Source organism: Chiloscyllium punctatum, chromosome 5 (assembly GCF_047496795.1).
Source record: "Chiloscyllium punctatum isolate Juve2018m chromosome 5, sChiPun1.3, whole genome shotgun sequence".
NCBI lineage: Eukaryota > Metazoa > Chordata > Chondrichthyes > Orectolobiformes > Hemiscylliidae > Chiloscyllium > Chiloscyllium punctatum.
Genome location: NC_092743.1, coordinates 103,179,267 through 103,206,382, shown reverse-complemented (window position 1 = coordinate 103,206,382; position 27,116 = coordinate 103,179,267). Strand labels below are relative to the sequence as shown.

At 39.3% G+C, this 27,116-nt stretch overlaps 1 protein-coding gene across 7 annotated transcripts; it reads right to left on the bottom strand.

Moving 5' to 3' along the window:
- Positions 1–130: 130 nt before the first annotated feature.
- On the bottom strand, positions 131–26,064 carry LOC140477289 (zinc fingers and homeoboxes protein 1-like). 7 transcript variants are annotated; one of them, XM_072570899.1, is made up of 4 exons: positions 22,171–22,189; positions 17,435–18,975; positions 9,564–12,405; positions 131–2,527 (listed from the first exon to the last, which is right to left on the bottom strand). In XM_072570899.1, exon 3 carries the CDS (start codon positions 12,278–12,280, stop codon positions 9,566–9,568), a length of 2,715 nt encoding a protein of 904 aa, XP_072427000.1. In that variant the 5' UTR covers positions 12,281–12,405; positions 17,435–18,975; positions 22,171–22,189; the 3' UTR covers positions 131–2,527; positions 9,564–9,565. The 7 variants fall into 7 exon arrangements, with proteins under 7 accessions (XP_072427000.1, XP_072426994.1, XP_072427001.1 ...); XM_072570893.1 differs by lacking the exons at positions 17,435–18,975; positions 22,171–22,189 and adding an exon at positions 25,947–26,064; XM_072570900.1 differs by lacking the exons at positions 17,435–18,975; positions 22,171–22,189 and adding an exon at positions 25,947–26,064 and having other exon boundaries at positions 9,665–12,405.
- Between the last annotated feature and the right edge of the window lie 1,052 nt (positions 26,065–27,116).

Sequence of the window (27,116 nt, the reverse complement as noted above, 5' to 3'; positions counted from 1 at the left end):
TTACATGTAAAGGAAGAGTAAGTGTAAAGGAACATGTAAATGAGTTTTTTTTAGTCTTTTATCTTTGTTGCAGTTGAACAGAAGGCAAAAACAAAACTAAATCCAACAACACTTTAAAATGAAGATTTATTTTGAAATGTGTCAAGTTCACATAATACAATCATTGTAGTCAATGGAAAAGAACTTGTCAAACCTACATAAAACCTAAACATCAAGACAGTAGACAGCTAAATGATATCAATGTAAAAACATTAGCTGCAAGAATAACAGATTAAATAAGTTTGTATAAAAATCTCCAATGACCCAGATAACGGCACATTTAGGTTTCCTAGAAAGCTATCAATGGCATGGATGCTGGCTGATAATGTCAGATATTCATATTTTTTCAAAATTTGTTTCAAATCTTTGCTGATCATTTTTGATGTGATTGTTCTCAGAACCTTACAGACAATGTGGTTCAACAAACAAAATAGCACATAAGCCAAAATAAAAAGAGTGAAGTTGTTATTTATTAGATGTTGGCAATTTGCTGATTCACCTACATGCTGGTTAATTCTTGTTGGTGGAGCAGTTGTACATGGATTTTTGAGCAGTGTCAAAACTAAATGTACCTACATCACGAGGTTACCTATCAAGAAATTTGGATTAGAAGAAAAAAAAACATTAATTAATGATGTATGAAGGTTTCTAAAACATTGATTTAATATATAGTTGTGACCTGTAAAAACTTTCAAAATGCATTTTCTGTCAGTCTTATGGAGTACAGCTAGAAGGGAAAGTTCTGACATTGCCTCTATTCAACAATGCTTGGTCTTAAGATTTCACTGTTCAGAACCACAGTGACATTTATTAAAGTTTTTAAAAAATATAGGATACTAAACCATTACAATTTAGGCAACTAGCACTCTGCACAAATTAACAACTGTGATGCTAGCAAGCCCTAAATAACATCTGGCGCAGCATCTCCCAAACAGTGTTTGGAAAAGCTGTACAAATTGCACTAGTATTGTGCTAAATTAAGTCTTCACTACATTTAAAAACTCAAACATTGTTCATATATTTTAAATCTGAAAATTTGACCAAGACCAATGATTTTATCATGATGCATTTAAAGAATTCATGCTGTACTAGCATTCTTGGTGAATATTAAAAAAAGTAAATATAATGCTAAACCGCTTTGAAGAGTCACTTGTGCAGCTCCAAACTAACTTGATTGGGGGCTTGTATGTGCCTGTAGTAGTTGAACAACCAAAGTTCAAACAAATAATCAAGCTTTCAAAAATTTAACATCCAGTACTTGTATAATAAATGTGCAAATGATTCTTTAGCATTATAAAAATGCATATTCACCAGGACCAGCCAATACTGTAATCATGATCCAATTTTTTAAAAAAAAAGATCAATATTTCTACAGAAATAGAAAAACCATATCTAAATCTAAGTACACATGTTAACTGTTTTACCTTACCTAGTGCTGTAAATGTATCATTGTTAGTTTTGGAAAAAAATCTAAAACAAACATTATTGAAGTGGATGAAGCACAAATGGCAATTGTTTTCATAAGCCAAGATAAACTAAATGCAAATAACTATAGTGGTGATTTTCTAACACTATATAGATATTTTTATATATATATATATATATATATATATATATATAAAGCATAACCAATCTACTTGGATGCTCTCCTCACTGTACTCATACCATAAAGTACAATAAATAGCGTGAAAAATTAGAACTGGACATTGATTTATTCAAACCACAGCTTGCAACCCCCTTATTCAATGCTTACAATATTTAAATACTATATATTATATAAATGTAGTATTGTATATATAGAAGCAGCAATTTCCTAATTTCAGAATACAAAATCACTTTTGCAAAAGATACTGAAAAATGCTAGCGACTGTGCATATGGCTTCTGAAAATATTTGGGGAGAAACATATCGCTCACTTTGTCCATATGTACAATGTCTATGTAAATGTCAGTATCTACGAAAGCTCAAAACATGAAATTGAACAAATATGTTTTCCAAAGCATATACAAAAAGTACCATGCATAATTAAGTCAAATAAATCAGTTTGCATTTTTTTAAAAACTGATTAATGGTTGTTTTAAATTAATTCTGAAATGTCATTTGATTACTCAAAGCTTATTGAAACTGCCTAGTATCCTAGGAAGGCAGATACTATATGACACTTGAGCCAAATGTTGGGAAATGCAAAAGCTTGCTCGAAAAATGTGCAAATGTGATCAGGCACATCTCACTAAAAATGTAGTAAAATCCCAACTGTACAAATTTGTTTCAAAACAATGTACAAAAAACATTTCTGCTTCTTTATTAAAACTTTGGCACTATGGAAATTTAGAAAACCTTTATTATACTAAGAAATAAAATATGTGGTGCGTGGATATTTCTTTATGGAACTAATTTTGCAACTCAGAAAAGATAACTACAGCTGAGGATTCTCTGCTTTAATTCTTTGACTCAAGCAACCGATGGTGCCTTTCCCATGTCTGTGGTTCCTACAGAGAAGAAAACACAGTAGTTTAATAGGTTTTTGAGAAAACATTATTGACGCTATTTGTACATCCATCAATTAAAATGAACATGTAGACCGTAGCAGTCCCTTCTACAAGATTATAGATAACAACTAAGTTTTTGATGACAGGTTACAGTCATGCTCAAATTTGTAGTTATTAACATTTCTAAGATTCAGTTGGACAAGATTATTCAGTCTGCTGTGAAGAACTCCCTCCCACATACATTGTTTTCCCTTTCACATTCAGCCTACCCTATTATCTGTTGCTATTTAGCCTGCCAGTATACCTAGTTGTTGGGATATAACAGTGTAATATGCTTTCATATACATATTGATTAACATGGAACACCATTAGGAAACAGGGCTAGATTACTTCCACTGTACAATTAAATTCAGTTCCAATACTGATAATGCACACAAATTGCATAGCTTACTGGAGCCTGAGGGAGTCTTTAAGATTGCCATTCAAATGAGGAAAGACAATGCTGAATCTGTTACAAGCCTGATGGAAAAGTTGAATCCTGGGAGATACAGGTTCAAAAAAGTTGGAAAATATAGAAATTTGACACTGTCACAATCAGGGAGTGGGCTTCATTAAAAATATGAAAGAAGCTTCTTATGAAACATTTACGAAACAATGCTGGTTTTGAGTACAAAAACAAATTTGCTGGAAAAGCTCAGCATGTCTGGCAGCACCTGTGGAGAGAAATCAGAGTTAACGTTTTAGATTGGGTGACCCTTTCTCAGAATACATTGGCAAAATTCTATGAACTTAATCAATAACCATTACAGATTTTCACCATTAATTTTCATATTTATAGCTTATATCTAAGAATCAGAATTTGTGCAAACTGATTAACTAGGGAGAAAAAACAAATTTCAGAAATACCCTAGTTACCAGCGCATCGTGTAATTTTAAGATTGGTGAATACCTATTTTTTCAGCAAAGAACTTAGTTTCCAAGGACTGTTGTTCCCATTCCAGTAAAACACTGATAATTGAAACATATTTATACTACCTGTGAATTAGACTCCATTTATTTTGTCTGCATTCACACACAAAGTCACCAAGACACCTCTCTAACCACATCGAAAGCACTCAGAGCAATTATGGACACTAAAGTTTGTGAAGTATCATGATGAACATAGAGGGGATTTCAGACTACGTTTACGATAATTAATTGTGGACTCAAAGTTTTAAATTACAAGTAGGGATCACACACATTATATTCTTTTGAATGTTGAAGGTTATGGGTGATTTGATCATGATTTTCGTGTTATTAAAAAGGGGAACAGATAGGGTGGATGGAAGGAAATTTTTTCCACTGGTTGGGGAGTCTAGGACTATGGGCCAGAGCTAAAAATTAGAGCTAGATCTTTTTGGAGTGAAGTAAAGAAACACACTAAGAGTGGTAGATATTTGGAAAATGCTAAATTTATTTAAAATAGATTACATTGATAATCTATTTGGTTACAAAAATCTAAGTAAGGATGAAGTCAGTATATTCTGTTAGATCACAAATCACACATGATATAATTGAATGGGGTAACAAATTTAAGGAGGGGTTAAATGGCTCCATCCCTCCAGACAAGTCCATTCCAAGGTCTCTAAAAGTTGCGTCTACAATTGAAAACAATAGATCTTGCATAATATTTCAATCATGAGGAAAAATCTCAGTTAATGGATTAAATTATGACTTCCTACTAGATAACTACAAACAATAGTTAAATAAATAAAAAATTGTTTGTATAAACACAACCTATCAGCAGTATAATACAAAGACCACCAACCTTCACTTACATAAGTTACAAAAATAATTTTTATTTTGTTCAAACATAATGCAGCATTTCCATCAAACACACTATCTCCATTTTAAAAGAATGCAGGTCCCCCAAAACTCTTCCAAAATTCACAATTCACATAAGCCAGTTCTTTACAACATTTAAGACTACAGAATACAAGCTTTGACCTAAAAGTAGACTCTTACTTTCTTGGAAGTATTTACTGGATAAGAACTAGAAGTGAAATCCAAGCTGACAGTCTACCACCACAAGTATTTGTGTGTGTGGCAACCAGATATTATTGATGTTGTCTGAGATCTGCTAAGCCAACAGCTGAACCACAATCAAGGCTGACATTTTCTTGTCAGTTTTGTATATGTTCCAATTGATCCAATAGGAAGCAACTGTACAATGTATTAACAAGATAGCAGTCTCAGTTATCAAAATCTGTCACAACTTGAAATGTATGAGCCATATTAGTGATCTCCTTCTCTCCTGTCTTTGGATGGCAGACTGGATTGGGGGGCGGGGGAGGTGAGTAGAGAAGAAATGGCAACAATGACAAGTGATGAAGCCACTGCAAAACTAGGAGTTCAAATGATAACCAGGGAGGCTGGTTTTCAAATTTCAAATCAAAAATTGTGCAAGAACATTTGTTAAAAGTTTTAAGACAACTTTGTCTTGTGTATAGTATTATGAATTAAATCAGTATCTATAGTTATTTCTCACTGAAGAATATTTCAATGATAGATCTACAAAGTGTACGAATTTCAGGATATCAAAAACCCAACTTTAAGATCCACTTTCTGAAGTTAGCCAAGGATTAAAAAAATTAAAATAAAGCAACTTGCAAATTGCAATGTGTAAGAAAACCTCCTTCCAAATGCTCTAATGGTTACAAAATAAATTGAAAATTAATTTTTACCTCAAGTAATTTGCTAGAAATTCAAATTTGTTATTAAAGGGATTTTGAGGAATATTTAATGTGCTAAACTTGACCAAATGTTATCTGATGTCTTTTGGGCCCAAAACAAAAGCAATGCAAATCAGAGCCCAGAGACCCAAAAAGGTTATAGCAAGTCTATTTCAGATTTCATTTGCATGTTGCATCAGATGCCACATGGGTATGTAAGGCAGTACACCAACTTGAAGATGACCAATTTTGGGCTGACTACTTCACTGGCTGCAGTCTTCAAACATGTCAGAATGGAAGGCAAAGTAATATAAGAGAATGGACTGAACAATGCACGTTATGCTGAGCAGCTGGGAGAAATATACTGCTGATTCCCACAGGTTATTTATTGAAAAAGATTTTTTTTCACTAAGGCTCTCACAAACCCCTGAGATAGCAGTAGGATCCAAAATCCTGAATGGAGGCCATATATTGGTAGCTAATGAATTTCCAGGAGAGGTCCTTAAATGTTCTTCATTGACATATCAAAAAAGGACCTAAAGTCTATTTATATTTTAGATGACTAACTGAAATCCAGGTTCAGGTTCAAGATAGGACAGCCTGGTGGAATTGGTCTTCTCCATCCACAAAAAACTAATCAAGAAAGAGAAACAGAGGGGCAGAGAGAGATGGAGAGAGAAACAGACAGACAGAGAGAGAGACAAAGAGACAGGCAGAGAGAGAGAGAGAGAGAGAGAGAGAGAAAGAGACAGACAGGTTCAATAGGCCAAATGGTACTGTATCATACCAAAAGATTGACAGACAGATAGGAAGCAAGCGCATTTCTGATGCGCTGGATAGTAATGAAATGGGACCCATGTTTGCAGAACAAAATGAAATAAATTTATTGTTCCTTCCAAAAAAGAAGACATAAAGGTTGGTAAAGTTTCATTATTAGTGGTCAACATGCATATCCTCTACAAATGTACTCTCAACTGAAACAGAGATATAAAGATTTACAACTGTTAAAGCAGGTAATAAATGGGTTCTTTACATTTTTTTGTGTACGTGTTCCATCTATGTATTTTCATAGATATTTCTCATGTTTAGTGCCAAAGATCACACTGTAGGCAAGTCCTTGTTCTATGATACATCTAATATCCAGTCATGAAGGGAGCGCAAAGATTGAGGTTAGAGAATCTTGCTTCTTGGATATGTCACAGGGCTTCTTATGATCCGAACTTCAGAAAATAGCAAATGAAATGTCCTTATTTACAGTATACATGGCTCCAAACCACTAGTTTGGAAGAATTATTCAGCAGTAAAGGGAACCTTACTGTAAAATTACAGAACCAGTTAAGAGTCAACCACACTGCTGATCTGGAGTCACATGTCGGAAAGATCTGGTAGAAATGGCAGTTTCCTTCAAAACGGCCATTAGTTAACCAGATGAGTTTGTAAACTACAGTCAATATCAGTCATCATCATGATTAGAGATTTGCTTTATATCCCATACTTTAGGAACAGAATTCAATTTAAATTAGTCACCATGCCTCAAAGTATTCATCTGATCCACTGGATTTCTACTCTATCACCATCGTCACTGGCTCTCTGCAGTTTGGATTATTTTTAGATTTCTAATGCATACCTGACATTTCCCCCAACTTTATTTGGACCAACATGTATGTGTCTCAACATTATTTACGCATTGGGGCTTCTTGAGTCTCTTGGAGAGAGTATTCAGGAATATCCCAATGGTCTCAGAAATAATGCTGAATTGGGAAGCACAATCTTAAAATATACCCCCGGTATATCTTGAGGTTCAAACAGAAAAATTGAAATAAGTAGTGTAATATCTGATGGCCCACTTACATATACGTTTGTTTGGAGCAGCTACAAGTATTTGGCGAACAATCAAATAATTGGAGACTTGATAAATTTTTAGTTTACAATCATAGTACACAATTCTAAATTGATAGATATCAGTTCATATTTTCAAAATAAAATGTGTCTAATTGAATCCCATGATATGGATTCTATCCATAGTGGACGCTGCATGCCCATAAGCTGAACTGTAGAGTCAGAGATGTACAGCATGGAAACAGACCCTTCGGTCCAACCTGTCCACGCCAACCAGATATCCAAACCCAATCCCAAATGCCTCTTAAATGTTGCAATTGTACCAGCCTCCACCACATCCTCTGGCAGCTCATTCCATACACGTACCACCCTCTGCGTGAAAAAGTTGCCCCTTTGGTCTCTTTTATATCTTTCCCCTCTCACCCTAAACCTATGCCCTCTAGTTCTGGATTCCCCGACCCCAGGAAAAGACTTTGTCTATTTATCCTATCCATGCCCCTCATAATTTTGTAACCTTTATAAGGTCACCCCTCAGCCTCCGATGCTCCAGGGAAAGCAGCCCCAGCCTGTTCAGCCTCTCCCTATAGCTCAAATCCTCCAACCTTCGCAACATCCTTGTAAATCTTTTCTGAACCTTTTCAAGTTTCACAACATCTTTCTGATAGGAAGGAGACCAAAATTGCATGCAATATTCCAACAGTGGCCTAACCAATGTCCTGTACAGCCGCAACACGACCTCCCAACTCCTGTACTCAATACTCTGACCAATAAAGGAAAGCATATCAAAAGTGACAATGTTTATATTCAGTACATATAGATTAAAATTTTGATTGCACTCCTACCAAACACAAGATCAATAAAAAAAAACCACAGCAGCTGCAATTTTTGAGAAGATTTGTAGCTCAGCTTGTCAGTTTGCTCACTGAGTTGGTAGATTTGTTCTCAGACATTTTGTTACCATACTAGATATCATCAGTGAGCTGCTGACGAAGCACTGGTGTTCTATCCCACTTTCTATTTATGTGTTTTGGTCTGTTGTGGTGGTAATATCACCTCCAGTTCTGTTTTTGAGACGTTGGTAAATGGGATCCAAATCTATATATGTTTGATAATGGAGTTCCAGTTTGAATGCCAGACCTCTTGGAATACCCGTGCGTGTCTTTGTTTAGCTTGAACCAGTGTTGATGTATTATCCCAGCCGAACTGGTGTCCCTCTTCATCTGTGCGTATGGATACCAGTGATAGTTGGTGCTCCTGCTGGCTAGTGTTTTGCCGGTTTGTCCAATGTAATATTTGTTGCAGTCCTTGCAGTGTATTTTGTGTATGATGTTCGTTCTGCTGGTTGTTGGTACAGAGCCCTTTAAATTCATGCTGTGATGCATGCAACAAATATTACATTGGACAAACCGGCAAAAAACTAGCCAGCAGGATACGTGAGCACCAACTAGTCACCAAACGACATGACCAACTATCACTGGTATTCATACACACAGACGAAGAGGGACACCAGTTCGATTGGGACAATAAATCCATTCTGAGACAGCCTAAAGAAAGACATGCACAGGAATTCCAAGAGGCCTGGTATTCAAACCGGAACTCCATTAACAAACAGATTTTGCCATTTAGCAACCTCTCAGAAACAGAACTGCAAGTGATAGCACCCACCACAACAAACCCAAGACATAAAAATTGCAAGCAGGACAGAACACCAATGCTTCATCAGAGGCTCACTGATAATGTTACCTACTATTGTGACAAAATGTCGGAGAACAAATCAACCAGTTCAGCGAACAAACTTGTATCTCATACCACAAAGCAATTAACTGCACATGCTCTTCATTGTTTGCAGAATAGAAAAGATCTAATCATTTCCAGTATCTAGGTCCATTCAAACAGATGGAGTAAAAGCTATCCTCAGATCTGTTAAAAGTTCCAGGTGACACAAATTCTAAAAGGGTATGTAGTTGTAACTGATATGGTTTCTCAGACAAAACTATCCATGCGGTACAACATCTAAAAGTGGTGATATAATTCATTTTGCAAATCAGGAAGTGCAATGGAGTTGCAGGGACAGTTTTCGATAGTAACTTACACTTGTGCCCTCTTAATTCAACTGCGTGATCCCAAATTAAACATTATTTTAAATTCGATATGCAATATTACTTTAATATGCAGACACCCAAGTATCTGTCAAAAAATGTAAATGTAATATCAATTGGTTTACTCCATGAGATGCTTTAAGTCACTTATTCAAAAGCCATTCAATTGTAAAATGTTCTACTGTATTATATGTATTTCTATCCTGAATTAATATTTTGATAGAATAACACAGGAATTAATAAAGCAAATGATTCACTCAAAGTCGGCAGCATCAAAAGTGTTTAGATAAACATTCTCCTTTCAGTATTACACTGAAGTATAATTTCTAAATGCGGTTCTACATCGGTTTCAAGTGAACATAAAAAAAAGTTATTTCCATAACTCACATTCATATTTTTGAATTCTCTATAGAGAATTGATCATCTGCTTCCATTACTTGGTTGTGTTTTTGTGAAGGAGGCTTCCATGCATCACTGCTACCACTTACATCAGAGGCATCATCCTCATCTTCCTGGCTAGCATTCTCTTCCCCAGGCCAATCTTCATCCTCTTCAAGTGCTTCATTTTTCTCATCATCACCAGGGTACTGTCCATCTGAATTATTGCTCTCAGAAGCTCCACTTTCTGTTTGCCTTTGTACAAACCATTCCCTAATGCTCTCATAACTCATTGATGATCTTGCAACAAGATCGTCAAGGTCCTCTTCATTTAAATATTTGTGTTTCAAATAGTACTGTTCAAGAACATTTTTTCCTGAAGAAGCGTGGCTTGAAGATACTTTGCTGGTTGATATTGCGCTCCAGCTGTTTGCCCTTCCAGTACCTCTGAGCCTTCCTCTTCCTCGTGATCTACCTCTTGATCGACCTCTGCCTTTATACTTTTTGTAGTACACATGGGTTTGACCATTTTGGCTGTCCACATTTCCAGTTTGATAGTAGTAGTACCACTTCAGGTTTCCATTTTTCCAAGCATATCTGGTATCTCCAAACCAACTTACTATATCAGTTCTGGCCAGTCCACTCTCTGCTGCTAATCGGTCATATTCCTCTGGGGAGGGCCACTGTGTGCGAACAAATGCACTTTTAAGGAGATGTAGTTGCTCTGGAGTTTTCTTATATAACCTACTAGCTGCAGCAGCCATTACCCTTGGTATTGCTAGTCCACTTGCCAAAGATGTAGTATGAATTTGTCCATAACTGGATTTGGCAGATACCCCTTCAGACTCTTTGCCTTTAATGTCAACCTCACTTCCAACTGCTTTTCCATTCTCCTCGTTTTTGTCTTCGGAACTTTTAGCTTTCCTTCGTTCACAGAACCAGACATCAATCTCCCTCCTTGTGAGTTTTGTATCAGTCCTTAGCTTGTTAACCTCATCGTCAGTAGGAAACGGATTTAAAAGGAAACTTTCTTCGAGGAGATGAAGCTGCTCTACTGTTTTCTCTTTGAACTTTTGTGGAGTAAAATCAGGGAAAGCATTCCGCCCATGTTTGCGCTGTTGATTTATTACAAGGGATTCTGGTGTTGTTTCATCACCAGAATCTAAAACAATAGTACTACTGACCTCAGGAACATTGACATTTTGATTACATCTCGAGTTCCTGTGATTATATCTCGTGTCACTGAACCACTTCTTTATATCACCCCTTGAAAGGCCAGTTACTTGTATAATTCGAGCAATCTCTGCATCACTGGGAAATGCATTCCTATTGAAACTGGCTTTTAGTTCTGTCAGTTGCTCTTTTGTCTTCTTGAGGCGAACACCATATGGATCAGTGGCTGGGGCAGAAACAAGAGAACCTCCTTGTGTAGCAATCTGAGGAAACTGTGCATTGTTTGCCCGTTTTGCTTCTGGACCTGTGTCTCCTTCCTGTGCTCTGCGTTTTTGCCACTGAGGCATTTGATTTGCAACTCCTGCAACACTGACTGTAAGTGGAGAATTTCCAGCAATTGCATTTGTATTAGCAACCTGTGCTAAGACAATGCCCGGCTGGCCAACTATCTGACAAGGCTGAAGAATGTGTTGCAATCCATTAGCAGATGTTGAAATCTGTGCTGGTATGACAGTAATTGTTTGTGGTATAGTGTGCACACGTCCATTGAAAAGTTTCTTCTTGGCATCATCCACCTCCTCTGGGGTCCAACTGATGCCATGCTTGAGGCGCTGAGCCGTGAACCAGATTTTAATCTGTTCCTCTGCATATTTTGTCTGAGTCTTTAGTGTTGCAACTTCTGATGGTGTGGGATAAGGAAATTTGTTGAAGGAGTTCACAAGGTGAGTATTTACATCCATATTAGTGTTATAAGTTGGAATGCTATTTACAGGTATCATAACTTTTGGAACAAAATTAGTTGCTGGAGATGATATCACTTGACTTACACCTACTGAATCAAGTATTACTCCATTTGTTTCCTGGTTAATACAAATTCTACTGGTATTGGTCGATCCAGAGACTGAGTTGGTCCCCAGTGTCTCATTGTTTTCGTGATCAGCAGTAAATTCATCTACTAAACTAGAAGATAAAGAAATTCTTTTGGTCTCAGTTTTATTTTTAATCATTTTCATAATTGGAGTTTTACTTATTGAAATTCCTGTTGGGGTACTTTCAGTGTTTTCTGCCTGGTCTTCATTTGCAGAACCACTACTGCTACTTGATTCTTCAACAGTCTGTTCAAAGACAGTTTGATTATTGTGTTTTACCATTTTAAGCTTAAAGTTAATTTCACCTGAATGGTATCTGGCATTGTGATCATTTAGAGTATCATATCTTTTGGTTGTAAAATTACATTCCACACAGAAGTAGGATGGATTAAGAATGACATTTGGGTGCTTTGAGTCAACATGCAAAGTAAATTCATTCAAGTCCTGTGTTTCAAAAGTGCAATATTTACATTCATAGCCTCCTTCAAGTCTCTTAATTTGGATATCTTGCACTTCTTTTTCTGGAAGATTCTCATCATCGATTACTGCACCATCTGCTGTCAAGCTCTCATCAGAAATATCTGGAGGCAGATCAACTGTAATCATGTCCAATTCTGGGTCTTGGTCCAGGATCTCACTGGCAGGAACCATGCAAGGAATTTTAGATTTCCTTTTACTGGCCATGCTCAGTGGTAAAAAAATTGAATGTTTTTTCAACAACTACAGCACCACTGGAAATTGATCTATTTTCACTGATATTGTGCTGATGCACTTTCCCACAGGCAGTAGCTCTATCACATGGTATTCACCTGTAAATAAAAGTAAAGAAAACATAACTTTGGGATTATAAATAAAAATTGTTTAACTGTATTGAAATTCAAGACCATCATTTTGATGCATTACATAGGAATATAAATGCATTAAAGATTGAAGTTTCCTGATCTCAACAGCATTCATATGACACGAAAGATCACATATTTAGCTACAGAAAGGGAGGGCAATTTTAAAAGCTATTGTCAATGTATTCCATCAATTTCCTTGCAGGTTGCTTGTAGTACATCTACAAAAAAAAAATCACTGAAGCACATGGGAGACATTTAAGTCCAAATTCAAAGAAGAATCAAATGACTGACTCAGAGCATTTGAGGGTTTGAGATTTGAGGGGAAAGAGTACAGAAACGGAAGCTATGTAACCAAGGAAAATCATAAATTATTTAGGTTTTTTGCTCCTGGTTTTTTTTCACAAATAGAAGGAACACTGCAAGGCTGTTAGAGGACTTCAGTGGTTCAATGGCTGCCCTAATAAGTATACTTAGTCTTTTACTTGATTATACAACTACAAAACAATTCTTTTCAACATTTAAAAACAGCAAGCCCCTCAAAAATCAATGAGGTAAATGATATTCTTTTATGATATTGATTGAGGAATAAAGAATGACCAGGACAGATGAGAGAATAAAGTCACAGAAAAATCAGAGCACAGTAAGTAGTCATATGGTCAACGGATCCGATCCCAGCCTATGTAAGAGCAATTTAACTTGTCTCATTTTTGTTAATCCTACAAATGTTTCCCTTTAATGGCTTATCCAATTCCTTTTTGATAGCCACAACTCACCAGCCTTCATCAGTGTAAAGAACTGCATTCCAGATGTTAACCACTTGCTGTGCAAAAATGTTTCTCCCCCCAATACTGCATTTGATTCTTTTCACAACTGTTTTATGTTTGTCCCCTCTGATTGTTGGCCATTCTCCCAATCAGAACAGGTTCTCTTGCACAACTCTTTTTAGAACACAGAACATAGAACAGTACAGCACAGAACAGGCCCTTCAGCTCACAATGTTGTGCCGACCATTGATCCTCATGTAAGGTAAACCTGATGTACGAACCCTCAAATTTCGGTGACCATATTAATGTCCAGCAGTCCCTTAAATATCCCCAATGACCTCGCTTCCATAACTGCTGCTGGCAATGCATTCCATGCTTTCACAACTCTTTGCGTAAAGAACCCGCCTTTCCGCCAAACAGCTTAAAACTATGACCCCTCGTGTTAACAATTTCTGCCCTGGGAAAATGTCTCTGGCTATCAACTCTATCTATGCCTCTCATTACTCTACACCTCAATTAGGTCCCCTCTCTTCCTTCTTTTTTTCCAATGAAAAAGTCCGAGCTCAGTCAACCTCTCTTCGTAAGATAAGCCCTCCATTCCAGGCAGCATCCTGGTAAACCTCCTCGGAACCCTCTCCAAAGCATCCACATCTTTCTTATAATAGGGCGACCAGAACTGGACACAGTATTCCAAGTGCAGTCTAACCAAAGTTTTATAGAGTTATAGAACATAGAACATTACAGCGCAGTACAGACTCTTCAGCCCTCAGTGTTACGCTGCCCTGTCATACTAATCTGAAGCCCATCCCACATACACTATTCCATGTATGTCCATTTGCCTGTCCAATGATGACTTAAATGCACTTAAACTTGGCGAATCTACTACCGATGCAGGCAAAGCATTCCATACCCTTACTACTCTGAGTAAAGAAACTACCTCTGAAATCTGTCTTATACCTATCTCCCCTCACTTTAAAGTTGTGTCCCCTCATGTTTGCCGTCCCCATACTTGGAAAATGGCTCTCTCTGTCCACCCTATCTAACCCTCTGATTATCTTGTATGTCTCTAAGTCACCTCTCAAGCTTCTTCTCTCTAACGAGAACAGCCTCAAGGCCCTCAGCCTTTCCTCGCAAGACATTCCTTCCATACCAGGCAACATCCTAGTAAATCTCCTCTGCACCCTTTCCAAAGCTTCCACATCCTTCTTATAATGCGGTGACCAGAATTGTACACAATACTCCAAGTGTGGCGTACCAGAGCTTTGTACAGCTGCAGCATATCCTCCTGGTTCCGGAACTCAATCCCTCTATTAATAAAGGCCAAAAAACTGTATGCCTTCTTAACAACCGTGTCAATCTGGGTGGCAACTTTCAGGGATCTGTGTACATGGTCACAGAGATCTCTCTGCTCATCTGCACTCCCAAGAATCCTACCATTAGCCCAGTACTTTGCATTCCAATTACTCCCGCCAAAGTGTATCACCTCACACTTATCCACATGAAACTCCATTTGCTACCTCTCAGCCCAGCTCTGCATCCTATGTCTCTCTGCAACCCAATACATCCTTCGTCACTATCCACAACTCCACCGACCTTGGTGTCGTCCGCAAATTTATTAACCCACCCTTCTAAGTCCTCATCCAGGTCATTTATAAAAATGATGAACAGCAGTGGACCCAACACCGACCCTTGCGGTACGCCGCTAGTAACTGGACACCAAGATGAACATGTTCCATCAACCACAACCCTCTCTGTTTTCTTTCAGCAAGCCAATTACTGATCCAAACTGCTATGTCTCCCACAATCCCATTCCCCCGCATTTTGTATAATAGCCTACTGTGGGGAACCTTATCGAACGCCTTGCTGAAATCCATATACACCACATCAACCGGTTTACTCTCATCTACCTGTTTGGTCACTTTGTCAAAAAATTCAATAAGATTCGTTAGGCATGACCTACCCTTCACAAAACCTTGCTGACGGTCCCTGATCAGATGAATCTTTTCCAGATGGTTATAAATCCTTTTTCAAACACTTTACCAACAACTGAAGTGAGATTCATTGGCCTGTAGTTACCAGGGTTGTCTCTACTACCCTTTTTGAACAAGGAAACCACATTTGCTATCCTCCAGTCCTCAGGCACCATTCCTGTAGACAATAATGATTTGAAGATCAATGCCAAAGGCACTGCAATCTCTTCCCTTGCTTCCCAGAGGATCCTAGGATAGATCCCATCTGGCCCAGGGAACTTGTCTATTTTCACACTCTGTAGTATTTCTAATACCTCTTCCTTGTGAACCTCAATCTCTTCTAGTCTAGATAAAAGTATCTCTGCAACAAGATCTCACGGTTCTTAAGCTCAATCCCCCTGTTAATGAAAGCCAAAACACCATATGTTTTCTTAACAACCCTGTCCATTTGGGTGGCAATTTTAAGGGATCTATGTACCTGCACACCAAGATCCCACTGATTCTTCACACTGCCAAGAATCCTGTCTTTAATCCTGTACTCAACTTTCAAGTTCGACCTACCAAAATGCATCACTTCGCATTTATCCAGGTTGAACTCCATCTGCCACCTCTCAGCCCATCTCTGCATCCTGTCAACATCACGCTGCAACCTACAACAGTCCTCTATACTGTCAACGACACCTCCAACCTTTGCGTCATCTGCAAACTTGCTAACCCATCCTTCAATTTCCTCATCAAAGTCATTAATAAAAATTACAAAGCATAGAGGGCCAAGAACAGAGTCCTGTGGAACACCATTGACCACTGACTTCCAGGCAGAAAACTTTCCTTCCACCACCACTCGCTGTCTTCTGTCGACCAGCCAATTCTGTATCCCGACAGCTAAATTTCCCTGTATCCCATTCCTCCTTACCTTCTGAACGAGCCTACCATGGGAACCTTATCAAATGCCTTGCTGAAGTCCATATACACCACATCCACCGCTCGATCCTCATCAACTTGTCTAGTGACATCCTCAAAGAACTCAATAAGATTCGTGAGGCATGACCTGCCCCTCACAAAGCCGTGCTGACTGCATTTAATCCAGCCATGCTCTTCCAGATGGTCATAAATCCTATCCCTCAGAATCCTTTCTAACACCTTGCAGACGACAGACGTGAGTCTGACTGGTCTGTAATTGCCAGGGATTTTCCTACTTTCTTTCCGGAAGAGAGGAATTATATTTGCCTCCCTCCAGTCCTCAGGTATGACTCCAGTGGAGAGCGAGGATGCAAAGATCTTCGCAAGCGGCAAAGCAATCACATTTCTCGCTTCCCAAAGCAGCCAAGGACAAATCTGGTCTGGCCCTGGCGACTTGTTAATCTTAATGTTTGTCAAAATTTTCAGCACATCAGCTTCCTCAATCTCTATCTGTTCCAGCATGCTTACCTGCTCCTCAATGGTTTCATTCACTTCAAGGTCCTTTTCATTCGTAAAGACAGAAGCAAAACTCATTTAGGGCTTCCCCTACCTCCTCAGACTCTATACACAAGTTCCCTATGCTATCCCTGATCATAATTTTTGAGCTCATAAATTTTGTACACCTCTATCAAGACTCCTATCAAACTTTTTTTCTTAAAATGAGAATCCCCAGCTTTTTCCAATCTATCTACTTAACTAGAGTCTCTCATCCTCAAAACCATTATCAAAAAATCTTTCTAAACAACGACCAGGTTTTAACTGGATAATGTCAATAGATGTTTGGTTTAATGTTCTAAGTGTACAGAATGAGTCATGGATTAAACACCTCATCTGAAAAGGAAACACATCCAACATCTGTCTCTTACTAATGCATCGAAGTACTAGCCCAGATTATGTGGCCATGTCACTGGAACAGTCCTTGAATCTTTGTTTGACACTCTGAGTCAGAAGTGACAGTGGCAGTATTGAGCTGAGCTTCAAGAACACAAACAGAGCATCGAAGACAAGTCCCTATTTCCACAATGTTTCCAGAAAATGGGAGTCCTTTACTACTTTAAGAAAAGTTCTCTAATAAGAAAAATAACACAAGTGTGGCTTTAATTTGAATGCAACCTTAAAAATAAGATGAGAGCTCCATTTAGAGTTATCTATCAATGGTGTTAGCACACATCCTCGTCAACCACTGCAGCAAATAAAGTTGCAAAATATGTGATCCTTGCCAAAAAAAAGTTGATTCAAAATAATTACGGGAGTTTAGAAGTAATGCATAAAAGTCTAAGGATTAATTTAGCATAAATTTACCAATGTGCAAACCGAGTCAAATATATAGAGATTCTGGTATGACAGGTCACTTGATTTCATCCCCAGCTGAATATGACGTATTCAGATTACATACTGTTAGAAGTAAAAATTTATTGTCTTGTTAATCCATAATAAAAGAAAAACAAAGGTATAAACAAACTTTGCAGAAAAGTGAAAGACAAGGAGTAGGGTATTCATCCCATTGGGTCCAGTATACCGTTCGATATGATTAAGGCTGATCGACTATTTCAATGGCATACGTTGCTCTCTCACCATATCCCTCAATATGTTTAGTTTCTAAAACTCTATTTCTCCATTAAGCACAGAGATTTGACCTCCACAGCCTTCTATGATAGAGAATTCCAAAGGTTCATCACACTCACTGGAGAAATTTCTTTTCATCTCAGTCTGAAATGGCTCAACCCATATCCCGAGACTTTGATCCCTTGCTCTGGACCACTCTAGCCAGCGAAACCTCCTCCCTACAGCCTATTTAAATTGTGTGTCTCTCAATGGGATCCCCTCAAAGTAATAACAATTATAATAGTAATTGTATTTTGTAAAATACATATCAAGCTGATTTTTCCACTGGCCAGATCGTCATTATACCCGATTGGATTAGAAGTGTATATGGGAACGCTGTGGAATGCTGATCTTAGTAGACTCGGAATTAATTTCCTGCTAACTGAGTTTTGAATTTAAGTGATCTGAATACAATTCCCCGCAGTTTAACAAATACATAGAATAGTGATTAGGATATTGAACTAATCCAGTAGTGTAAAGGCTAAACTCATGATACACAGGCATCTGTGTGAAATTAAAATGTAGTTAATGAGTTAACTAAGTCTGGAATTAAAAAACTAGTATCAGTGACAGTGACCATAAAACTGATGTAAAAGCCCACCTGGATCACCAATATCCTGCACAGAAGGTGTGCCATCATTATCTTTGCTGCTCAACATGTGACTCCAGACTCACAGCAATGTGGTCAACTCTGAACTACTCTCTGGAACAGCTGAGGAATTCACTCAGTTGTCAAGAGTGTGGTTAACCAGTACTACTTCAATGATAATCAGGGATGGACAATAAATGCTGGCCTGACTAGTGACATCCACATCCTGTTAATTAATGAGAAATGTTTACTAATATCACAGAGATATGACTACACTTAGCTGCTCTATCAATTGTACAATGTTTTCATTTGGGACTATAACTAATTTATGAATTCAATGGATTAATTTAGGAGAATTTCTGAATGACACCAGAAGCAAGTTACTAATAAGTATGTACGTTTTAATTAGATATCTAGGAAGAAAGTGTTTAAGATATTTTTAAAGTAACACTATTGTGATTTTTGCAAACACAAAAACTCAACGGAACTTCAAAATTCCAAACAGCTAATTTTTGCTAAAGAACATTACACACCAGTGAGTCACAGACCTCAAAGTCAGAAAAACAGATTACTCACGACTTGTTAGATTCTTCATGAGAAATGGTACAAATTCTATATTCCATAGCCCCCCTTGAACTATTTCCCAGACCTTGAGAAACATGGTACAGATAAAAACACACTTATTCAATTTATGACCCAGTATGAAATACAGTTAACTTATAACTGAATGTATAGTGCAATAATTTCCTTGTTAAAAATCACAACACCAAGCTTGCAGAGATTACTCTCACAGACAAGTACACAATCATTCACAAAATAACAGCATACAAGTAAGCATCAAATTATTTGGAGCAGGGTCTCAATTTCATTCTTGCAAAAATGGTGACTTACCATAGGGTATGCACTTAAGAATAGTAAATTGGAGGATTGATAGTTACGTCAAATTTACAATTTCAGAAATTCAATAGTGTTTTCATTTCTTCCCTAGATACGAAGGATTTAAACACCTCTTGTAAGTATAGGTACCAGTATTTAGGTGCTGTACATGTAATTACTCCTTATATGACAATTCTGAGCAAGCAGTTAAAATTGGATGTGAGACTTAATCACCAAGGTTTCAACATCTTTCTGCAAGTTCATATTTTAACCCACTCTTCAGAGTGGGAAGATAATTGGCTTGAATTCAGGTGTGGTGATCATGACTTAACCCCTATTTGCCTTCAACAGAATGTGGTCTGCTCCCTTGTAATATGGAACCTAACAGGAGTTATATCTCAGCAGCCCTGCTTTGCGATTGTGTCACTTTGATGTATCTGCATGGCAGCAACTTTATGGCTTTCTTGCCAAACCATTTTGGCAGGAAGAAGTGTGGAGCCAGAACAGGTCCAAAATTGGATACAAAATTGGCTAGAAAGGCAGGACATAGAGAGTGGTGGAGGAGAATTGCATTTCAGACTGAAGGCTTGTAACCAGAAGTGTGCCGCAGGAATCGGTGCGAGGTCCACTGCCTTTTGTCATCTATATAAATGATTTGGATGTGAATGTAGGAAGTATGGTTAGTAAGTTTGCAGATGACACCAAAACTGGTGGTGTAATGCACAGCAAAGGTGGTCACCTCAGAGTACAACAGGACCTTGATGAGATGAGCCAATGGCCGAGGAGAGTCAGATGGAGTTTAATCCAGATAAACGTGAGGTGCTACATGTTGGTTGTGCAAATTAGGGCAGGACTTATACACTTAATGGTTAGGTCCTGGGAAATTTTGTTGAAGAAAGTGGAGTTGCTAGTGAAGGTGGCGTTTGGTACGCTTGCCATTACTGGTCAGCGCATTGACTATTGAAGTTGAGAGGTAATGTTGCAACTATACAGGACATTAATTAAGTGACTTTTCAAATGCTGCATGCAATTCTGGTCTTTGCTATAGGAAGAATGTTGTGAAACTTGAAACGGTTCAGAAACAATTTAGAAAAATGTTGCTAAGGTTGGAGGGCTTGAGCTATAAGGAGAGGCTGAATACACTGGGGCTATTTTCTCTATGGGGTTGGAGGCCAAGGGGTGACCTCATAGGGTTTATAAAATAATGAAAGGCATGAATAGGATGAATAGCCAAGGTCTTTTCCCCAGTGTAAGGGAGTCCAGTGTAGAGGGCATAGGTTTAAGGTGCGAGAGAAAAGATTTTTTTTAGATTAGATTAGATTAGATTAGATTAGATTAGATTAGATTAGATTACTTACAGTGTGGAAACAGGCCCTTCGGCCCAACAAGTCCACACCGCCCCGCCGAAGCGTACCCACCCCTTACCTAACACTACGGGCAATTTAGCATGGCCAATTCACCTGACCTGCACATCTTTGGACTGTGGGAGGAAGCCGGAGCACCCAGAGGAAACCCACGCAGACACGGGGAGAACGTGCAAACTCCACACAGTCAGTCGCCTGAGGTGGGAATTGAACCCAGGTCTCCGGCGCTGTGAGGCAGCAGTGCTAACCACTGTGCCACCGTGCCGCCCACCAAGGGACCTAAGGTGCATCTTTTTCATGCAAAGGATGGTGCGTGAATGAGCTGCCAGAGGAAGTGGTGGAGGCTGGTACAATTACAACATTTAAAAAGCATCTGGATAGGTATGTGAATAGGATGGGTTCAAAGGGATATGGGTCAAACGTTGGCAAATGGGACTAGATTAATTTAGGATATCTGGTCGTCATGGACGAGTTGGACAGAGGGGTCTGTTTCTGTTCTGTACATCTCTATGGCTCTAAAAGTCCAGGCTTTATTCAACCATAAAATTCTCTCAAACTCTTCATTGTACTTCCCTAACTCCTTCTGTCTCCAGTGGCGGCACTGTATCACTCAACATTTTGCTTTTGCTTCAGCTGCCAAATCTTATGCAGCGAGGCTCTTGAATATAGCTTGCCACAATCCCCATGATTTCAATTTAGTGTAAGTATTCTTGCACTTTACATGGCACGTGAATAATGCCACCAATTTTGGAAAGCCCTAAAACACACAAAGATATTCTCTGATGTTTAACCAAAATGTCTGAATGATTAGAACACACAAGCAGTCATCCAGTTTGGAAGCATCATTGCCCTGAAGCATAGTCTAAAACCAGCCAGTATTCTACAAAAACAAATCTTCAACTGGATCTTAAATTAATTGCTGTCAATGTATCTTGAGAGCATTGTCAGTTTCCACTTTCACTTCCCAGAGATACATCTGTACTAAAAAAACATAGTTATTCTAGCCATTAGACCACAGCTACATTGAGAGTGACGCTATCAAAACGCAGGCTGAGATACAACTCTTGTTAGGTCTCACATCACAAGAGAAATTAACCTTTTCTTCGAGAGAAAATTAGTGAGAGGTGAATATTTGGCTAGAGATTTAAATCTAGAATTTATTTGGACTTCAGGATCATCATTAGCACCACATAAAAAGTACAGCCAACACAACAACCAAAATACCAATATTCAATTTAACTTTCATCACCTCCCATCAAGTAATAAATGATCAGAGGTACAACAATATGTATTGTGCTTGCAAGTTCTAGCAAAACAAAGAGAAAAATGAATATGAGACAAAGATGAACACAGGATAAGGTGTTAAAGTCTCCAAACCATTGCAAAATTCTTGGCACCTCACAAAAGACACCATCTCATATTCAATGATCTGACTGAATTATTATTCTCCTGAAAGTTTCATTCATTTCCAAACATTTTTGTCCAGCTTTGAAAAGAAGCCATAAAATTGCAAGGCATTTTCAGAGAAAATAAAAATCAAAAATAAAGCTTCTACTCAGTACCTGCTCTTTGTGGAGTCAAGATTGTGCTGCTTGCTCTCTCACCTTTGAGGCCATTCTTGTCAGTCATGAGTTTCACAGCTGCTTTCAGTCCTTTGTTATGTTCTGACTAATGCTTACATTCTCTCTCTCCTTACTCAGTTCCAGTAGATAGTTTCTGCTTGCCTAATCCCAGACGACATTAGCTAGAGTCAGGGCAAGGCAAGCAATGCACTGATTTTCTTAACAGCACATTAACACCCCACCAACCCCTGTCCCAGAGGAATCACAATTCCAACATTCAATAAAGGATGAAGTGACCCTATAAAACAAAAGAAAAAAAAGGAGAAAAACACAAACAAACAGCCAGAGAACAATAAATCAATACAGAATTGTTGGACAATGGATAAGTATTCACTGCAGGAGGGAGGAACAAACCAGGTGGAAAAATATAGTACAGAAAACTGGGGGAATGCTCAGAAATCAGACACAACCTTGTTTTGGTACTTGACCATTTGGGTGTGATATGTGCTTTGTTCAAAATGGCTAGATTAGGATTACAAAAAACTCTCAAATTTCCTTTCATTTGATTTACACTTGTGTTTGGCTCTATTATTGGCTGTCTACACTGTCACAAAAATCTCAAATTCCTATCTGTCTGCTACATATTTTAAGTTTAAAAATGCTTGGAATTTGCAAGTTTGAAAATAAATCACCAAATTGAATGATCATACAAAATGTAGTCAAACATTCATGAGTAGACAAGGTCTTTTCCCTGGGGTGGGAGAGTCCAGAATTAGATGGCATAGGTTTAGGGTGACAGGGGAAAGATTTACCAGGGACCGAAGGGACAACTTTTTTCACACAGTGGGTGGTGAGTGTATGGAATGAGCTGCCAGATAAAGTGGAGGAGACTGGGACAATTACAACATTTAAAAGGCATGTGGATGGGTATATGAACAGGAAGGGTTTAGAGGGATATGGACCAAATGCTGGTAAATGGGACTAGATGAATTTAAGATATAAGGTGGACATGGACAAGTCGAACTGAAGAGTCAGTATCTATGCTGTATATCTCTGTGAATCCATAACTCTATTATATTCAGATTGGTGAGTTTGTGTCACTGCTCTGACTTTTCAACTTGATCAACTAAGCTCAAATGTCAAACAAAACATGCAGGTAAAAACAATGACTGCAGATGCTGGAAACCAGATTCTGCATTAGTGGTGCTGGAAGAGCACAGCAGTTCAGGCAGCATCCAAGGAGCAGCGAAATCGATGTTTCGGGCAAAAGCCCTTCATCAGGAATCTGATGAAGGGCTTTTGCCCAAAACGTCGATTTCGCTTCTCCTTGGATGCTGCCTGAACTGCTGTGCTCTTCCAGCACCACTAATCCAGAAACAAAACATGCAATTTGGTTCTGAAATCATTCTACCCTAATAAGAAGTCACAAAAACCATGACAAGGCTTCCATTTTTGCTGAATTGCATAGTTTTTTGGACAACTTCACATCAAAATTATAGATTGTTTATTTGCAAGTTCCAACACAAACCAATCTGAAACACCTTCAATCAACCCCACGTAAATGAAAATAAAATGGTGCTTCAATGATTTTCATTAGCACAATTCAGGTTCAAAAGACAAATGCTCAACATTCAAGAGATTGCATTTATATAGACAGATTGACACAACAGAATGTCCCAAGCTGCTTCAGAGGAATGCTATCAAGGACATTAGCATGTTCCTTCTAGAAAGTGCAAACCCTCCAAAATTTTGTTTGGCATTATAACATGATGCATTAATATAGTTCTTTTTAAAGTTAATTATCTTAAGATACTTCAGAGTCACATTATCTGAGGACTAAAATAAAGCGCGTAAGGCAACGAGTGCCCAACACCAGCCCCTTCAAATCATGACTACCATCGACACCACTAACTGCTGGCTCAAAGTGGAGAGGATCGCACATATCAAACCTGTTGGACAGAGCACAGTGAGTGAAGATTGGGGACAATATTTCATCCTCACTAACACTCGACACTGGAGCCCCCCATGGGTGTGTACTCAGCCCCCCACTGTACTCATTACAAACCCATGACTGTGTTGCCAAATATCAGACTAACGCCACTAACAAGTTCACTGATGACACCACCATAGTTGGTCGAATTTCAGATGGCGACAAAACAGACTACAGAAGGGAGGTGGAAGACCTGGAAAAATGATACACTGGGAACAACCTAGATCTCAATGCTGGCAAAACCAAGGAACTCATCAGTTACTTTTGGCAGGACGTAACTCATGCCCTCCTACACATTAACAGCACAGAGATAGAACAAGTGGAGAGTGTCAAGCTCCTGGGAGTGGTCATCCACAACAAACTTTCTTGGACTCTTCATGTGGATGCACTGGTTACAAAGGCCCAAAAATGTATTTTCTTCCTCAGGCAGCTGTGGAAATTTGGCATGATGGCAAATATCCTTGCCAACTTTTATAGGTGCGCCAGAGAGCATTCTGTCTGGATGTATCATTACCTGGTAATGGCAACTGTACCATTTAAGATCAGAGACAGTTACAGAGAGTGATGAACTCGGCCTCGACATTCATAAAGGCCAACCTCCCATCTATAGAATCCATCCACCAGGCCCGCTGTCAAGGAAAGGCCGCCAGCATTCTCAGAGATCCATTCCACGCTGGCAACGTTTTTCTACAACCTCTACCATCGGACAGAAAGTACAGAAGCATGAACACGCACCAGCCGATTTCAAAACAGTTTCTACCCTACTGTTGTTGAATACTGAATGGACTCGACCTCTTAACATTCACCTGTACCCGTGTTTTTGTTTTTGCTGCTGTTTACCTATCACTTACTTATCTATGCTCCTTAACTGTGATCTACCTGTATTGCTTGCAAGACAAAGCTTTTCACTATGCGTCAGTACACTTGACAATAAATTCAATTCAATAAAACCTGGTGATGTGTGATTCTTAACTTTGTATACACCAATCTAACACTGGCACCTCCAAATTAAGGCAATAAGGGTAGCTTGGTCAAGGAGGTTTACTTTACTGTACTGTACTATACTTTGTATACACAATTTGTAAACACAAATAACGATATGGCAAGAGAGACCGATCGGCCCGTCGTGTTCGTTCCAGCTCTTTAAAAAGTCCTACCTCCTTCCTTTAGCTCTTTTTGATGGAAAATTAAGCAGCTCCCGTTGCAACGTTCAAGTTTTTTTGGGGGGATCGAAAACACGATCCTCTGTCCAGCCCCTCCTCAGTGTAAGCAACTTGAAGGCGATAAACAGAGCGCACCCACACGAACAGGGAGACCGGCTGCAATGTGAACAGCCAGCACCGAGAAAGGACAAGGTGTGGGGAATGTTTTCCAGCCATAGGGCGGGGGTGGGGGGGGGTGTGTAGCTGCCTGTCAGGAATCGGGGTGGTGGAGGTGGTCCACTCATCCCCCGCCTCCCCCGAGTTTATTGTTCTTCTTATGATCGGCGTGGGGACCGTTCCACTGGCGGCTGCTCGAGTCGCGGCCAGTCGGCTTCCGCGAGCTGGTGGCAGTTGACGCTCGCGCGGGGCGGGCGGTTGTTACCCCCTCCCCGGCCGTCAATGAGCTCGAGCTCGAGCTCTCCCACCGCCAAACAAACCGTCAGAGCCTGACCGCGGGCCAGGCCAGCAAACCGACAACGGCCCTAACCGATGACATTTACCAGCTACGGGGAAAGCACCGACATCAACCTCCTGCCCATCTGCTACGACCGGCCTCTCCTTTTAACCCAATATATGTCGCGCCCAATTCTCTTCTCTCTCTCTGCCCGTTCGGTGTGGTAGCATACCTGACTCCCCGAAACCGTTTCAAATTCATTGTTCCCCTACCGGCCTTTCCGATTTATCGGTATCGCTCTTCCATTAAACGACTCATTAATTTTTATATATATATATCGGGGGAGCGGATAACGCAGACGCTCTGACGTCATCGGCGCGCGACTCGCATGTCGGCCGTAAATTGGATCGTGGTTTGGTTTTATCAACACATTCGCTTTTCCTCTGTAAAACATTCCTTTTTCCTCGACCGGATTGAAGAGGGGAACAAAGTGCCCACTGAAGCAGAGGACAGCACAATGAGATACTGTAATTCAACGATAATGGAATTAGTAGGAATTCCTTGTGATGACTTGTCGTGAACTATCAGCTGGAGCGCCGTCACCAGTACGGCAGCCGAGTGATGCGATCGTCAGTTTTTGTCTCTATTCCTTGTGCTTTAGCGCAACAGTGGTCGTTAGAGGGGGGAGGGGTTTAATAGAGTCTAAGTGTTTTCAAATGACTGGAAGATTGTAAGTTTTCATCTGTATTTTGATAACCAATGTAAAATATCGCAGAAAAGATATAGAACACGGAAACCGACCCCTCGATCTAACTCATTCATAACGACCAGATATCCTAAAGTAAGCTAGTCCCATTTGACCCATATCCACCCATCCACATGCCTTTTAAATGTTGCAATTGTACCAGCCTCCACCACTGCCTGAGACACCAAACTCTTCCAGTTACATTGATGACTACATTAGTGCAGCGTCCCAAACCTGGGCTGAATTGGAGCAACTAATCAACTTCGTCCACAACTTCCACCCCACCCTCAAATTCACTTCGTCCATCTTATACACCTCCCTCCCCCTTCTTGACCTGTCCATTTCTATCTCCAGGCTGATGTTTATCACAAACCCCGATTCCCATAAGTACCTGGACTACACCTCCTCCCACCCAGTATCCTGGAAAAACTCCATCTCATTCTCCCAATTCCTCTGCCACATCTGCTCAGACAAGGAAACATTCCACTCGCGAGCATCCAGATTTCTACCTATTTCGAATGTGCTTTTCCTCCCTGTCATTCAGACAGCCTTCCAACTCCATGCCCTGTTCCACTGCTCTAACCCCAACCCCCAACAACGCAATAAAGACAGAATCGCCCATGTCCTCACCTATCACTCCACCAGTCTCTGCATTAT

Bases quoted from the DNA above. Each gene is read 5' to 3' on its own strand.
- LOC140477289 (XM_072570893.1), bottom strand. From the start codon at position 12,280: ATGGCCAGTAAAAGGAAATCTAAAATTCCTTGCATGGTTCCTGCCAGT.